General features: G+C 52.2%; 1 protein-coding gene across 1 annotated transcript; it reads right to left on the reverse strand.

Moving 5' to 3' along the window:
* Nucleotides 1–4,357: 4,357 nt before the first annotated feature.
* PRPF19 (pre-mRNA processing factor 19) lies at nt 4,358–14,481 on the reverse strand. Its single transcript, XM_059929742.1, has 16 exons — nt 14,246–14,481; nt 12,431–12,580; nt 12,172–12,248; nt 11,286–11,427; nt 11,129–11,202; nt 10,917–10,979; nt 9,985–10,026; nt 9,783–9,857; nt 9,360–9,435; nt 9,157–9,266; nt 7,744–7,899; nt 7,437–7,506; nt 7,121–7,206; nt 6,667–6,837; nt 6,412–6,517; nt 4,358–4,506 (listed from the first exon to the last, which is right to left on the reverse strand). The coding sequence occupies exons 1-16, from the start codon at nt 14,262–14,264 to the stop codon at nt 4,409–4,411; spliced, it is 1,515 nt and encodes a 504-aa protein (XP_059785725.1). The 5' UTR covers nt 14,265–14,481; the 3' UTR covers nt 4,358–4,408.
* Nucleotides 14,482–16,052: the final 1,571 nt, after the last annotated feature.

Raw genomic sequence — 16,052 nt, forward strand, 5'->3', positions numbered from 1 at the left:
AAGGAAGAAAAATATATAGTGACAAAATTATAAAAGCAAAGGAATGATCAACCCCTATTTCAGGGTAGCAGTTTCCTCTGCGGGGGGAGAAAGAGGGATGCATTCGTGGAAGGGCACACAGAGGGCCCCCAATGCTGTCTTTCCTAAGCTGAGCGGTGGATACAAGGGTGTTTATTATCCTTTAAACTGAAAAGATATGTTTTAGACACTTTTGAATGAATGTTTCACAATAAAAAACAAAAAAACTTCTAAAATGTTGGTTAAAGACCTGTTCCAAATTCTGAAAAACTTCAGATGAGATCTTAGACCTCACGCTGCTGGTTTGAAACCAGTCACCTCCCAACCTGCCTGACTACAATCTGCTGGGCATTATTCCACCATTCCTGCCCTCCACCCTCCACGCTGTCTGTCTTCCCCTCCTGGCTCTCTCCTCCCTCCTCACTTCAGCAAGGCAGTGGGGCTGCCAGAGCCTCTCCTTCCACCAGCCACCCCTACCCTGGGTCCACCTAGTGAATTTTTACTTCTCCAAAATGTGCCTGTGTCGCCTCTCCCCAGATTTACCTTTCATAACAGCTGCACCCCATCCTCTGCATTGGCACCTCTATGAGAACTCTACAGCCCCACGGTTGTATCACCTGTGTGCTCCCACCTCCCTGCCTAATCACGTTCCACTTCGTGTTATCAGAGCCTTATAAACGTAAGATTCATGAAGGAAGAAGGCCATGTCAGGCCTCACCTTTATAACACAGGTGTGGAGGGTCAAGGGCCACCAGGACCCCAGCAGTGTCAGTGGATGCCAGTGCAGACAGGAGCAGGGAAAACAGCAGCCAGCTATGGGGTGCTTCCCACGCCCTCTGCACACAACAGCCCTGTGCAGTAGGCACCATTAACTCAGTTTTACAGGTGCAGAAGCTGAGACACAAACACGTAAGTCATAGAGAGCTGCAGCTCTGGGATTCATACCTGGCTTCTGACTCCAGAGCCCACACCTAACCATAGCACTACATCCTGGAACACCGTGGAGCTGCCCGCTCCTGTCTCAGCTCATGATGGAGCAGTCAGCTGTCTCTGTAGCCAGACAGCTTAAAATCCCGGCTCTACTACTTATGGTTTCCAACCTGTGGAACGGGGAGAACAGGGCCCAGCTGTGGTGCTGACAGCTCGGTCCTGGGGCCAGTGTTACTGGGGAGACTAGTGTAACTACAGTGCCCCCAGGTGGCCGCCTTGGTCAGTGCTCCGAGGCCGAGCAAGCTTCAACAGTGGACGGACAAGGGTGGGCTTGGGGACTGGGTCCTCAGGCATGAACAATCCAGGAATGGATCGTCAAAGGGGTCAAGCTCATGTAGGATGCAATAAGCATTAATTACAAAAAATCATGAGCCTAATAAGGGTCCAGAATAGGTGAGCCCTTTAGAATCTACCAACTGAGCCCTACTTCCAAAAGGTTCACCTACAAGACAGCTGAGCTGAAATCTGGAGAGACGTGGCAGGGATGACAGCTCTCCGTTCCTTTCTGGCCGGAATAACGAAGTCTGTCATCCATGCCCCCCCAGCCCTCCCCGCCCCCGCCTTTTGTTTCTGCGGAGACACAGAGCCTGGGCTTTGGTCTGAGCCCCAGGTTTGAATCTGTCTGCCCCTCAGCAGCAGTGAATTGAATGCCAGCAATGAGTACACGGTCCTGCCCTCGGGAGATTAAAACCTAGTTATGAGAGACAAATGCATAAACACCTCCAAGGTAACGTGGTTAGAACTACGCCAGAGGCACGAACCCGGGCTGAGTGAGGGCACTCGCCTGGCAGGGCAGCGACCCTGGGGAGAGCAAACAGTGTAGCAGTAGAAGTAAAAGTAGCAGCAGCAGCAGTTAAAACGTGTACGGCATTCATCACGCCCAGCACTGTCCTGAGCACTGCTCACACACTAACCTGCTTAAGCCTTACAACACCCCTAATAAGTACACTATCCCCGTCTTCCAGATGAAGGCACTGAACAGAGAGGAGTTAAATAATCTGACCGAGGCCCCTCACTGCTAAGTGCCAGAGCTGGGATTCAAAGCCCAGAGTCTGTCCCCAGAGTCCCAGAGCCTATCTTCCACCCTGGACTGCAAAGGGACATGAAGCCCCAGGGGGGTGCAGGAAGCTGCCCAGTTGCTGGACAGCTAAAGGCAAGGTTGTTTCAAGCATAAAATGAGAAAATGTACATATAGTGTCTGGCACACAGCCCTTCTGCCCATGAGAGAGGAAAGAGGGCAGGAGATGAAGGCACTGCAGAGCCTCACGATCCACATACCAGTCCTTCTAGGGCAGTGGTCTGGAACTGACTGGGGGTAGGGGCGGGACTAAAGTCCCTCTGAGATATACTCTAAGCCCCGCCCCCAATGCACATCTGCATGGATACAACACACGCTTCACACAATCTGAGGGGGACCACGGTGCCCTTTCCAACCCACAGGTCCCCCAAGAACCTTTGTCCTTACGTCCCGCAGTTTCCAGTTTTCCTGGAAACGAAGGCAGACCTTAAGAATGCATATTAGTATCCAGCCAGAAACCATGAGATGGTTTGGTGCTGTGCTTGCCCCAGGACACCCCCAGGGTCCTCAGCCACCCCCACCCTGAATGATGCTGATTCACCACCTGCAAACAGCAGCGGACAGCTCTACAGGTCCATCTTTCACTCAGCAGTTTCCCTTCTCCTTTTTGGTCCTGCTTCAGAACTATGATGGGTCTTTTCTTAAGACCCATACTCTTTTCAAATCACAAGAAATACCCCAAATTGGCTGAGGATACATAAAATTAATATCATCACACATTGAGCCACACCTTCAAATTGGTACTACTTTGGTTGGCAAATGTGGGAAAACTTCTAAGTCTTCCAAACGCTGGCTTACCACTCCACTCTTGGAAAGTTACCTGTAAGAACTAACCTAAGCTAGCAAAAGGCTGCATGCTTGAAGGTGCTCACTGCACACTGTTTACAAACAGCTAAAACTCTGGGATGTTTTCCAAAAGGCGAGTTCCATGGACACCAGGGGTTACACACACATACACAGAGCCTCTCCTTGTCAAATATTTATGAGGAAACTGGGTCCAAAAGTTAAATGGTTTCTTTGCCGGAGTTTCAAGGGTTTTACTAGTTAAGAGGCATTCTGACCCTCCTAGAAGACACGGCACGCCCGAACCGACTTGGCCACACGGCACGGACACAGCAAAGCACGCGTGGAGGGCTCTGCTGTGTCAACATGGATGGCTATGCTTTGACCCCACCGCCGCCCCAAGGGGACACCCCATTTCTTGGCTCCCCTCCCTGGCGCGATTCCTTACCTACAATCACTGCCTCCCACCTTCTCACTTTTCTCGCCGCAGCGCTCTACTGGGACCGCTCTTCTCAAGGGTACTGATGATCTCCCGGGGCCACACCCAGTGGCGCCACACTCCGGCCACACTGGCCTCCTTCCCCTGCTCCAAGCCCCTTGACCATTCCAGCCTTAGAACCTTCCCTCGGTCTGCAACACTCCACCTCCCCTTTAGCTCCCGTCAATCAGGCTTCAACCTAAGTGTCATCTGCAAGAGGCCGTTCCTGACCACCCAAAGCAGCCACACTGACCACCCTTATTTCCCTAATTAAATAGGGCATTCGCTGATCTTTTGCTTGTTTACTGTTTGCTGGCTGTCTCCCCTGGAACCAGTTCTATTTCAAATCTTCAAACACCAGCGCTACAGAAACCCTTCTGATTCAAGCTAGTCTGGGACAGATTTTCTGTCACCTCGGACTGAAGGACTGAGGAAATCCCTCCTGACATGCTGGCAGCTCCTCAGCTCCTCCCCCTCCCTTCCAGGCTCACGTGGGAGCCAACCCCACGAGGCAAGTGACGTGAGACCCTAGAAACACAAAGTCAAGGCCTGCAGGGATGTGGAAGAGTCATTCTGGCAAATGGCTTGTAGATTTCTTTTTGTTTTCTTTTTTATTTCTGTTGTGCAATCGAAAAAAAAAAAGGAACGATGGGCATCCTGGTGGTCAGAGTCCTACTTGGTGCCCCTCCCCTTGACTTTCCCTGCTACAGACACACAGAGGAAGGTGGCTGTATTTGGTGTTTTCTTTTTTTAATGAAAACTAGATCGCTGCTTACAAAAACCTGCCTGAGCCCTTGGCCCAGCCCCTTCACAGTGCCCTTGGCTCGGCCTCTCCCCGACTCTGCCCCACGGCTGCTCCCAGCGGGCCGGAGGCTGCACGGATGGGGGTGGTCCACGCCACCGCGGCTCTCAGCCCGCCGCCCGGACCAGAGGGAAATGATGCAAATGTCCCGCCCCATACACCCCCCGCCCCCCAGTAGTCTCTTTTCCCCTTCCCCCCCCATCCCCAACGCTACCCCACTACTGAGATGAGGCCCAGCTCCTGTCAGGAGGGCCGGGGCCTACAGGCTGTAGAACTTGAGGCTCCTGTCCATGCCTGTTGAAGCAATGAACTTGGCGTGGTGCCCAAAGGCCACCCCCGTGGTCAGGCCGCTATGCTCTGTGGGGAGAGACAAGAGACAATGGTGAGGAGGCTTTTCTTCCTCGGGGTCTCAGCACTGACCCCTGCTGATACGCTCCCAACCCATCCAGCCCTCCCCCGTCAGTGTTCCTCATCCTGGGGCCCCTGCCCGTATGGACCTCCCCGTGGCCTGTCAACCCCCGAGGCCAGGGCTCTAGTCTGACCCGCACAGCACTGAGCTCCAGGGCCTCACTCGGTGCTGGCCCACGGCAGGCCCCTAGGTTTTTGCAGCTGGGCTGAGTGGAACGTCAGTCTCCCCCACCTAAGCTTTCGGAGCAGCTACAATTCGGCTCTGCTCGGCTCGGTTCAAGTCCGAGAACTGACTGGGAGCTAGGCTGGTTGGTATGTATTTAGTTCTGACTCCCTGTGTGTAACTGGAATAGTCTATCAGCTGGTTCTAGCTCATGGGGTTAACTCCAGGAAACTTGGGCCCCTGGCACAGGGCAGGGCTGGGGCAGGGGCAGAAGAGGCTGGGCAACCCTCCTTGCCGGGCTCGGGCAGTTCATGGGCATCAGTGCAAATTCCTAGGACCACAGCCGGCCACCAGCTCCCCACGACAAAGCCACCCCGTGCCCCCAGCCCTCCACTCCACCTAACTCTGCTCCAAATCAAAGCACCAGGCCCAGGGAAGGCTAAAACTCGTGGGCCACACAGTCAGGCCTGGCCACCTGTGTGGAACACACACACTGAGTGGAATCTGGGGTGGGAGAAGGTGCTGGCGCCCTGCCCCACAACCTGCTAACGAGGACAACAACTTCTCAACAAAGACAACAGCAGCTGTCGTTCACCCCGCTCCCGAGGGTGCAAGAGGCACCCTGTCACCATGCAGCACCTCCACAGCACCAGCTGGCACAATCTGCAGTGTCAGAACGCCCATTTAAAGATGAAGCAACTACAGCTCCAAAAGGGCAAGTCACATACCTGAGGCCACACGACTATAGGGAGGTTGCCAACCGTTACCCACTGTCTCAGCGTTTCATTACTTAAGGCACTTAAGTAATTACTGGTGAAGTCACTCTACATCTGCCTTCCCAACCTGACCAGAAATTCCGTTAGTGCAAACACTGGGTCTGCCTTATTTACTGCTCTAATCCCACCGTGGACTAAGACGCAATACTGAATGATAGTAGCAAATCCTTCCTAGGTGCCAGACACTGTTCTAAACACATATATTTATGTGTATTGCTATTTTGTATTTATATATTTACACATTATGTACATTTGTATTTTATATGTTTATATATTTATATAAACTCATCTAAATACATGTATGCATAATATATAAACTCAGCTAAACCTCACAACAACCCCACTGGGTATGTATAGTCCTCCCTTGGTATCTGAGGGGTGCTGGTTCCAGGAACTCCTGCAGACATCAAAATCCACAGACGCTCAAGCCCTTTATATAAAATGGTGTAGTATTTGCATATAACCTATACACATTCTCCTACATACTTTAAACCACCTCTAAATAATTTATAATTCCTAACATAACATAAATTCTATGTAAATAGTTGTAAATATAAGGTAAATGCTACATTAGCAGTTGCCAGTGTGTGGCCAATTCGAGTTTTGCTTTATTTTCGATCCACAGTTGGTTGAATCTGTGAAGGATCAACTGTACTATTATCATTCTCCAGAGAGGTTAAGTAACTTGCCCAATGTCACACAGCTTCAAGTGGTAGAGCCAGCATTTAAAGCCAAGCAGTCTGACTCTTTGAGTTCATTGTCTTAGCCATTAAACTCTACTGCCTCAGATAGTGATTAAAAGCGGCCTTGGCAAATGCAAGCCTACCCCTAGAAATTCCTAACACAGTGAGATTTTCCCACTTTCCTCTGGGCCAGGGCACCCAGAGACCTCAGGATCCCAGGGCCAGCCTCTACCTGTAAAGTGAAGAATCTCCGTCCACTGTTTGCAGATGTAGATCTGGACATCTGTGCCCCCAAGGGCCAGGTACGTACCGCTCTGGTCAAAGATCAGTGACTTCACCTGCCAGAATCAGGACAGAGGTCGCATGAGGGGAGCAGAAACTATGAGCAATCGGGGATAAACAGAGGCAGTTTAGAGTAATTCAGTGAATAACCGACAAATGAGGAGGAGAGGCGACCAAGAGAGCTGGGGGGAGGGAGGGGGCGCACCTCAAAGTTGTTATCCAGCTGCAACGTCTTAAAGTTCTTAAGTTTGCGCAGATCCCAGAGCTTGACAGAGGAGTCATCAGCCGCCGTAGCCAGGTAGTAGCCGTTCTCGGAGAAGGCGATGCTGGTGATGGGGCCCGAGTGGCCAGGGAAGTTGGCCACGTTGGTGCGCTCCTACAGTTGGGGGGCAGGGAGTAAAATGTCACCCACTGGTCAGGGGGAGAAAACGGAGCTCATCAAAGTCCTACTTCTGAGACGTCCTCTTCCCTCCTTCAGGGAGGACAAGCAGCAGGACAGCAGGGGTGGACGCCAGACCACACCTACTGCGTGACACGCACACACAGCCACTGCCCACTCTTGGGACACCCCTGGGGCCAGGCGCCATCAGCACTACATCACACTGCACAGTTGCAAGAGCTCCAGCCCTGGGCCGCAGATGGAGGCCACCACGTCCTACCTTCAAGTCCCAGATCTTGATCTGAGAGTCCATGGTTCCTGTCCCGAAAATGAGTCCGTCCGGGTGGAACTGCGCACAGGTGAGAGCTGTGGAGAGGGGAGACGGACGTGCGTCAGAGCCCGCCAGGGGAGACTAAGCGCAGCAAAGGCAGGGTCCTCACTCTTCCCACTGCTCACCGGGCTGGCACCATGCCTGGCGCTCAGCACGTACCGGTGGTGAAGTGTGTTTTTAGAACAAATGAGCAAATGACTAAATAAAACATTAAAATACACAAAACGTAGCAAATGAAGAGCCCAGCGCTTCCGAGGCAACTTACAGCAGCCAGAGGTTTCATCGGTCACCTTGGTGAGCACACGTCCTGTCTGGATGTCAGAGAAGGCCCAGTACTGAAAAAAGAGAGACAACGGAGCCAGTAAGACAGTGGGTCCCCAGGTTCTGGTGGCCCCTCAGGAAGGCAGAGACTCTAGTCCGGCAGACCCTGGCAAGGCCAGCCCCTCTTGGTAGAGGGAACATTCTCCTTGGGGTTCTGGGGAACCGGCTGGGGTTGGTAAGATGTTCCCTCCTCCCAGGATATAGGAGCTTGGGGACCAGGAGCCTCTTTGGGGCCCTGGCTGGGACCACACCTGGTCATCAGAGGAGCTCAGGAGATAGTCACCAGTGGCGTGGAGGCTGAGGCCTGTCACAGCACTCTCATGGGCCCGAACAACCTGTACACAAGAGGCGTTCGGAACAGACCAAATCCTGATAGTGGCATCTGGGGAGGCGGAGAACACCAGCTCCTAAAAGGAAAGCAAAGAGGCAGATGATCAGAGACAGAGAAGAGATGGACCACAACCATCTTACAAAAGAGGGCTGGGGACAGCCACAGCCCCGCCCTGCCTGGAACCACCCATCCACCCAACGATGCCTAAGAGAGCCCAAGGGTAAACGCTATTAGAATGGGAAATTAAACAGCCTTTGGCCAACGGCGGGAGGCCCCGCCATCTAGTGGTAAAAAGGATAACTGCACCAGAGGGAAATTTCCCATGATCCTTTTCCAGGACCAGAGAGAAATGTGGCTAGTGCAATTGAGAAACTGAATTTTAAATTTCAGTTTACTTAAATAGCCACATGTAGCTAATGGCTACTGTCTGGGGTGGCAGAGGTCTGAACAGTACCAGGCCTGGAAGGGGCTGCAAGGGCATGTTCCAGTGCATCCCACACTTAAGGATTTCGGGGACAAGCTAATTCTCAGAAAAACTTACGTGGTGTCACCAACCAATTATTTTGGTTAGTTAGGACATTAAAAGCTATAAGGTAAAACCAACAACCATCTTCCATCAATGCACTTGCATAAGAGAAATAACATATTAACACGCAGTAAGCAGGAAAATAGTGCTTCAATTTGAATATATCTAGTTTAATGAAAAATTCACCATGTTATTTTTCTATTTCTAATTTCCTTAAAGGTACAGAGCAAAGACTCTGGGAAGAGCTGATCCAGCCACTTGTCCTACAGTCCCAAACTGCCCTAGACTTAAAAACTCAAATCCCATAACGTCATTAATCTGGTCAAACGAGCTGCCTACCCTCTAAACCAGCGGCTCTCCATCTGTTTTAACCCAACCACTTTCAGCGGTTAACATCGTTCTCACCCTCAGCCTGGAGGACCGTAGGAATACAGACCCATCTGTCTTCCTCAGATACATGAGGCAAGATTCTGTTGAGCTTTGTTTACTATAGTTTGTATTATAAACGCTATAGGGTTTTTTTCCTTTTCCTAACATAAAACATTTCAATGAATATGCTTCTCAAACTACACAATTCCTTTCTCCTCCGGTTTGAAGGCCACGCTTCAGGAGCTCTGACACAGAGTAGAGGGCAACCCCGTGACCCCAAACCCGGCCCCTAACTGCCAGAGCTAGAGAGTCGGCACTCTTTCTCAGGCCCGTGTCACTTCACCAAGGAGGCAACGGGGTGGGGGTCTGGTCCTGGGACCCTAAACCACTGAAACAGGGCTCAGGAATGAGGGCTGAGGGTGCTAGGAGAGCCCTTACCTGGGAAGGGTGGAAGACCACGCTGGTGACTTTCTTGGTATGGCCTTTGAGGGTGGCCAGGATTTGCTCAGAACTCTTGTCGAAGACGACGACATTTTTATCTGCCCCACCTGAAGAGGACCAAAATGAGATCCAAAAATGTGTCAGGCCCACCCAAGTCCCTCTGCTGAAGAAGGTACTTTTGTCCCCAGGCCCGCTCTCACCAGTGAGGATCTTGTTGGTGTCGGAGGGGCAGAGGTCCAGGGCAAGGATCCCAGGAATGCTAGCACTGTGCAGCCCCTGTGCAGAGAGAGCCACATCAAACCCAGTCACGGCCGGATCAAGGCAGGCCACAAAGCCACCCAACTGTCCTGGCCCCGGCCCCAGCCCCAGCCCCAGCCCCGGGGAACATAAGTGACTTCTGTTCCTCATCCACTGCACTTGGATTTCTGCCTGGATGCAGTAAGTCCCTCATATGCTATTGGGAAAGCCAGAGCTGGGCAGGAAGAGAAGCCTGACAACTCAGCAGCCAAGACTAGAAACGGGGCAGGGCCAGAGGCCCTGGCGACACTCCATGCTGACCTGCCCCACCCCAGAAACAGCCTGGGAGGGCCCGGTCTCCAAGTCTGCAGGACTCCGCCACTCACCACGTGGGATGCCACCTGCCGGTATTTGCTGAGCTCTTCCGGCTTCACCAGCTCCTCAGGCACAGTCTTCCCTCTCTGAGAGAAAGAAAAAGCCCCCCAAGAAAAGTGGCAGTGAGTGCAGGACTCGGCCATCCCCCCTCCTCCTAAGGGGCCAGCCACCTCCTCCAGGCCAGCTCCCGCCCCTGACCCTGGGAGGACTCACCTTCTTCCGCTCTGTGGTTAGCACAGTGGCCTTGTCTTGAAGCTGGGGAAGAGAGAGGGGAATACGCTCAACGTGAGACACATTATTTTGCCAGGAAAACAACACGGTGAATGCTGGTCACATCTACGCTTTCACAAGCATCACCAAGAACTCATCATCTGCCAAGCTCTGTGCTAAAGGCTTCTGTGCATTATCTCTTTTTACTTTCATTCCAACCTTATGAAGTGGGTGTTGATGACCCTATTTCACAGAGTAGGAAATTGAGCCTCAGAGAAGTGAAGTCACTTGCCCAAGGCCACAGAGGCAATAAATGGCACGGTTCCCAGACCATGCCTGCGCCACTAAGAGGAGAGCTGAGATGCATGCTGACAACCTGAATGGCTTGGAAAAGACACACACTATCAACTCGTACTAAGGAGGATCCCCTGAGTGTAACAGAGCACCGGACTTGGACTCAGGGGCCAGCTCTGCCTCTTGTGAGCTGTGCCTTTGAATCTGGACCTCACATTCTTTAGATTCTTCACTTGTAAAATGAAAGTCATCACTCCTGTCCTGTCTCCCTCAAAACAAAAAAAATGAAAACATGTAACAAAATGTTTTAGTATCTGCAAAGAACCCTAATAAGAGCAACAAACGGTACTTAACAGTAATCAAAATCTTTAAAATTCCCACAAGTCTATAAAGTAGGTACCATTATCCTCACTTTAGAAGCAAGGCAAATTAGACACAGGACTGGTTAAGTCAGCCCAAGGTCATAAAGCTTATAACCGGTGACATCAGAACACAAAGCCAGGCAGCCCAGTCGGAGTCTGTGCTCTGCACAACTCCACTTCATCTCCAAGTGGATGGGATTTTTATTCATATTGGACTCCAGGCAGATAGTGAAAAGGGAGGGCCCATCAGCCTTCCCACCAAGTGAGAGCACGACATACCTTCTGAATAATCTCGGGGGTCATGCCCACCAGCTCGCCCAAATCCATCGGCTCGCCTGCACCCTGAAGAGCAGAAAGGTGAAGGTGAGAGGAGCACAGAAATGCCAGAGACCTTTGCAGAGGAGGGCTGTGTGAGCCACCGCGCGCGTGCGCGCGCACACACGCACACACACACGCACGCGGGCTGCTGGCGGCGCTGCGGGGACACTCACCACAACACTCGGCTGGGAGCTCGGCACAGCCTGGGGCACGATGAGACCAGCCTGCGGTTTCAGGGTAGCCAGAGCTGGGAGAGAAAACAATGTCAGAAACGGGCTATTATAAAACAGGCGCAGCCCAGAGTGGGGCATGGCAGGCGAGAGGCCATACCTTCTCGGGCAGCAGTGACCTCCTTGGTGAGACGGGCGATGACACGGCAGGCGGCATCGTGCTGGTACAGAGCGTGCGACAGCTCTTGGCGGGTGGTCTGCAGCTGCTGGCGCAGGGTGAAGCTGTGGAGCATGACTGCGTCCTGGGAGAGGGAGACGCCACTGTGAGGGGGCGGGGAGGCGCGGGGAGCACCCAGCAGAAGAGTCAGCCCTTGATAAGAAGACTAGACCAGTACTGGTGACCCAAGCAAGACCTGAGTGACCCTGAACGCTCTGGGAGATGCTCCCGAGCTCCTACGCACGCCAAACCCTGGGCACACAGACAGGAGTGGGAGCCAACTCTTTCCCATCCCCATCTTCTCTAATTTACTGGCACATCTCAGGTGTCATGCCGTCACCTCGTCAAAAGGGAATAAAATTGCTACAGCTGCTATTTATTGATTGCCCTCACTGTGTCAGGCACTACGCCAGACAATCCTCAAGATGTAGTCATTCATTCACATTTTAGAGCACCTACTATGTACCTGGCGCTGCTATCAGTGCTGGGGCTCTATCGATGAGTAAAATAAGCCCCTGACATCGTGAAGTTTATACTCTAATCTTATTCTAATTCTCCCAAAACCCCGAGAGACAGGCACTAATCCATGTCAGGCGGTCAGGAAAATCAGGACTTGGACGCGAGCAGCGTGCCCAGGGACACGGCAAGCGGGCAATGGAACTAAGCGTGGAGCCCAGACCTGTGTGAGGTCAACAGGCAGCCTCCTCCTCTGCTCTCACCCTCCCCTCAACAGAGAAAATAATGCTCCATGCCTCCCACCCCCACGTCCTAGTCCAGTGATCCCCTCTCTTCAAGTGGGTAAGATACCAGTTCTCTTCCGGGGACTTACCCATTCGTCCTGCAAGGCCTTCAGAATGGCCGGGATGCTGGTGGCGGAGGGAGGCTTGGGCCGGATTGGGTGAGCAACTGCAGAGAGAGGGAAGTGGATGTGAGAACCCATAACCCGGGGCGCTCCATCGCTCCCCCCCTCCTTCCCCTTCAGCCTGCACGAACAGGCCACCGCCCCTCCCTGAGTGCGCGGGCGCCCCCTCCCGCCCTCCCAGGCTGCGGGCAAGGACGGCCCTGGGTTGAGGCCAGCCGGCAGGCACCTTTGATATCAATGAGTTGCTCCTCGGACAGAGGCTGGTTGTTGATGGGATCTGTGCCGTTCTCTGCAATATACTTCTCAATGAGCCGCCGCTCGTAGACGTGATTAGAGACGGGGGACACACACGGGTGCTCTGGCACTTCATTGGAGACTGCGGAGAAGGGCAGGCAGTGAGCTTGGGGTGGTGAAAGGGCCACAGGGGTGCTTCCCCTACTGCTGGCCTCCACAAGACCACGCGTCCCTACACTCGGCTAACAGGAATCAAGACGTGACGCCAAGCCATTTTCGGACTGTACCCAGCACATTTTCCAGCCACCTAACTAGCGTCGCCATCAGTCTCCTGACAGTCAGATAGTCAATAAATAATTATTACAGGACTACTAAACGCCAGGCACCTAGAGAGCAGTCAATAATCCCCGCCCAGCTCATTTTTGAACAAAGATGGTTAGGCACCCATTGTACCGCAAGACAGGGAGATACACACGAGGCCATTCAAATCTCAAGCTAGAGCCTAGATGGATTCTCACACAAAGAAATTACAAAGCGATGTGCCAAGTGCTATGATAACAGAAAGCATTTACATGGTGTTTAGTAGGTGCCAAGGGCGACTGTAAACATTCTCCACTTATTAACTCATCCTCACAACAACCCCCAACAGAGGTACCATTTACACCCCTTGAGGACAGGGATTAGAGCTGGTCTCTGCCTTCTGGAACAATGCAGATGCCCAGCGGGCACTCAGTAAACATCTAACCGATGAGCAAATGAGAGGAAGGATGGAGCTGGGAAAAACAGAAAAAAGCTTTCTCAAGATTCAAACAATGAATGTGAAAATACTTTGCACGCCGTCATTTCTTTAAGGTGTAAGGTTCCTTTTTCTAGTCTCATTTCCTTTCGCGCCTTCTTCCCTTTGTATTGGATTTATGGAGAGGTTCTGAGAGAGTAAAGGGCTTGAGAGTTAGGAAGCCAAGAGAGAAACAAATGAGAAACTAATACCCGGATAAACAATGAGAATGCAAAACATCTGCAAGCCTCAATAAAACACCTAAAGGAAAGACAGGACAAGGCATTTGCAAAGAGCATGGATTCAGGGTCAGAGAACCTGACTCCATCATGCAGCTCTGCCACTTACTAGCTGTTCTGTTTTACAAAAGCCACATTCTCCTTGAGCCTTACATCTTTATCTGTAAAACCGGATGTTTATTTCTGCTTGGAAGAATTCTTACGAGGATACAACGAGATCACAGTCTTGGAAGCGCGCTGTAAACCAACAGAGGCTTTTTAAATGTGCGCTGTTTTCATTAGTCCTACAGTCAGGCTGGGAGCTAGAGACCTGGCTTCCAGCCGTCACTGCCTCTAACCTACTGTGCGACTTCTGCAAATTGCAAAAGCTCTGCCTACCCAAGCGAGGCGCCTCAGACAACATCCAGTGCCAAGGCCTTCATTTTGCAGATAGGGAAACTGAGGCCCGCATCCCTGCGCCAGCGGAGGCGGATCCTGCACAAGCCCTAGGGTTTCCTGTTTCCCCCGCACCTGCTCCCCTCTATCCAGGCCTCAGTTCCACTGCGCAAACGAGGTGGGTGGCCTCAGTGCTGCCTGCGACAAAACGCTTGAGGCGTTATGTAAACTGTGAAGCGCAGCGCAAATGCACCCCACGCTTAAGGAGGAGGACCCCCGGGCTGACAGGCCGCCGCCCTGCCTCCCGGGAGCCCCGTTTTCACCTCCGCCCCAACCCCGGCGTCGCAGCGGCCCGCATATCCTCCCGCTCGGCTCTCCGGCCTCCTGCGACCCGGGATCGGCCCCAGCCGACACTCACTAGAGCAGATGAGGGACATGGCGCCGTCGCTGCGTTCCAAGGCTCCTCACACCAGGCTCCGGGATCAGCTTCCGAGCCTCCGCGGGCCACTTCCGGTTCCCCGCTGCTTCCGGGACGCTCCGCTGCGAGCGGGGAGCAGCCCCGCCGAGGGACGCTCGCGTAGGGCTTCACGTGGGACCGCGACCGGTCGCGCGCCTCAGCCTCTGGCACTTAACGGAAACTGCCCTTTCCCAGAATGCAATCGGGCAGGAAAGGGCGCGCCAGGAAATACTCGGCTATTTCCGGACCCTCTCGGCTCGTTCCGTAAAGCGCTCCCAGGGGCTAGGAAAGGAGAGCCGAAACTACATTTCCCATGATGCAGTGGGACTTTAAAGCCAATCAATTCAGCAACACCCTTTTGAGACCGGAGCTGGCGAGGACCGTGACACCGTAGTCTTGCAAACTTTGGTGTATGCGAGAATTTCTGAACGAACTTCTTAAAATGCATCTTCCTGGGGTCTACTTTAGAGAGTCTGCGTTGTCAGTGCATGCCCCACGTGATTCTCGGGCAAGTGTTTCTCGGAATACGCTTTGAAAGACCCAGTGAAGAAGGCGCAGATGCAGATGGTTAGAGAAACTAACACTGGCCAAGAAACTGTTCTGGTCTTGCCTCTACTACCAATTTGCTGTGTGATTTTGGGCAAGTCCTCACCTTCTGCTCATCCACACTGGCCTTTTAAGTCCTCAAACTTACCCACTCTGGCTGGTTCCAGTTACGTTTGCCCGAACACTTTCCTCAACTCCCTCTCTTCTTTCCCTCCCCTCCCATCCGCTCCAAAGTAAACTCAATCACACCTTAAGTGGTACTTCCTCTGGAGCCTCTTTCTTGACCCCTGACTGAATTTTAGTCACGGCACCCTGTAATTCTCCCCTGAGCCACTCTGGATAACTATAATCATTTAATTATTTAATTATGTACGAGTATCTGTTTGCTGTCTGGGTTCTCCGCTAGACCGTAAAGTCCGTGATGGCAGAAACCATGATTGTTCCGGTCACTGTTGTTTCTCAGAGTCTAACACGGTGCCCGACACAGAGCAGGAACGTCATAACTATTGTTGGTTGAATGACAGGCTGCGTGACAGGCCAGGCATCTTAAGTACTTGGATGTGGTAGGAAATAAAATGGATCCGTTTAGAGGGGACCTTGAACCAGAGGTGGTTAGACTTGATTGGGTTCACAGCCGGACAGCACATCAGCTATGGAGTGATAACCACATTTCCAGAAGATTCCTCTGGAAGACATTAACTGGATGGGTTGGAGGGGGAGAGAGAAAGACCCAATAATTCATTTGTTGGACAAATCTATTGAGTATCCACTATGTGCTAGTCAGGCACTGTACTTGACATTGGGGATAGCATTCTGAGCAAAACCAGAGGTGTCCCTGTGCTGGGGAGCTTATGGCTGTGACAGAAGATGGAGGAAATGGGGAGTCATTTCAAGGCTTTTGAGTTTCAAAACAAGCCCCTCAGGGAATAGAATGGATTCAGGGCAATTGATTTTGGAATAACTATTACAGGTGAGAACGTGATCTCAGGTTCCTCCCCACTCCCCCCAATCTCAATCTCCCCACAAAGGAGATAAAGATTACCTAAGGCTGGGAAGGAAAGAGGTGGGGGAATGGGCTATATGCATAGCTGTCAGTGGGTTCTTGAGACTGGAACTCTATGCCCTGCTCCCCCAGGCCAAGGCTGCTCCTCCTTGGGAAGCAAAGGTACACATTGGTCAATAACCCAGAAGCTCCATTTCCCAGGTAGATTTAGCTGCAACC

The sequence above is a fragment of the Balaenoptera ricei genome, chromosome 8, assembly GCF_028023285.1.
Source record: "Balaenoptera ricei isolate mBalRic1 chromosome 8, mBalRic1.hap2, whole genome shotgun sequence".
NCBI lineage: Eukaryota > Metazoa > Chordata > Mammalia > Artiodactyla > Balaenopteridae > Balaenoptera > Balaenoptera ricei.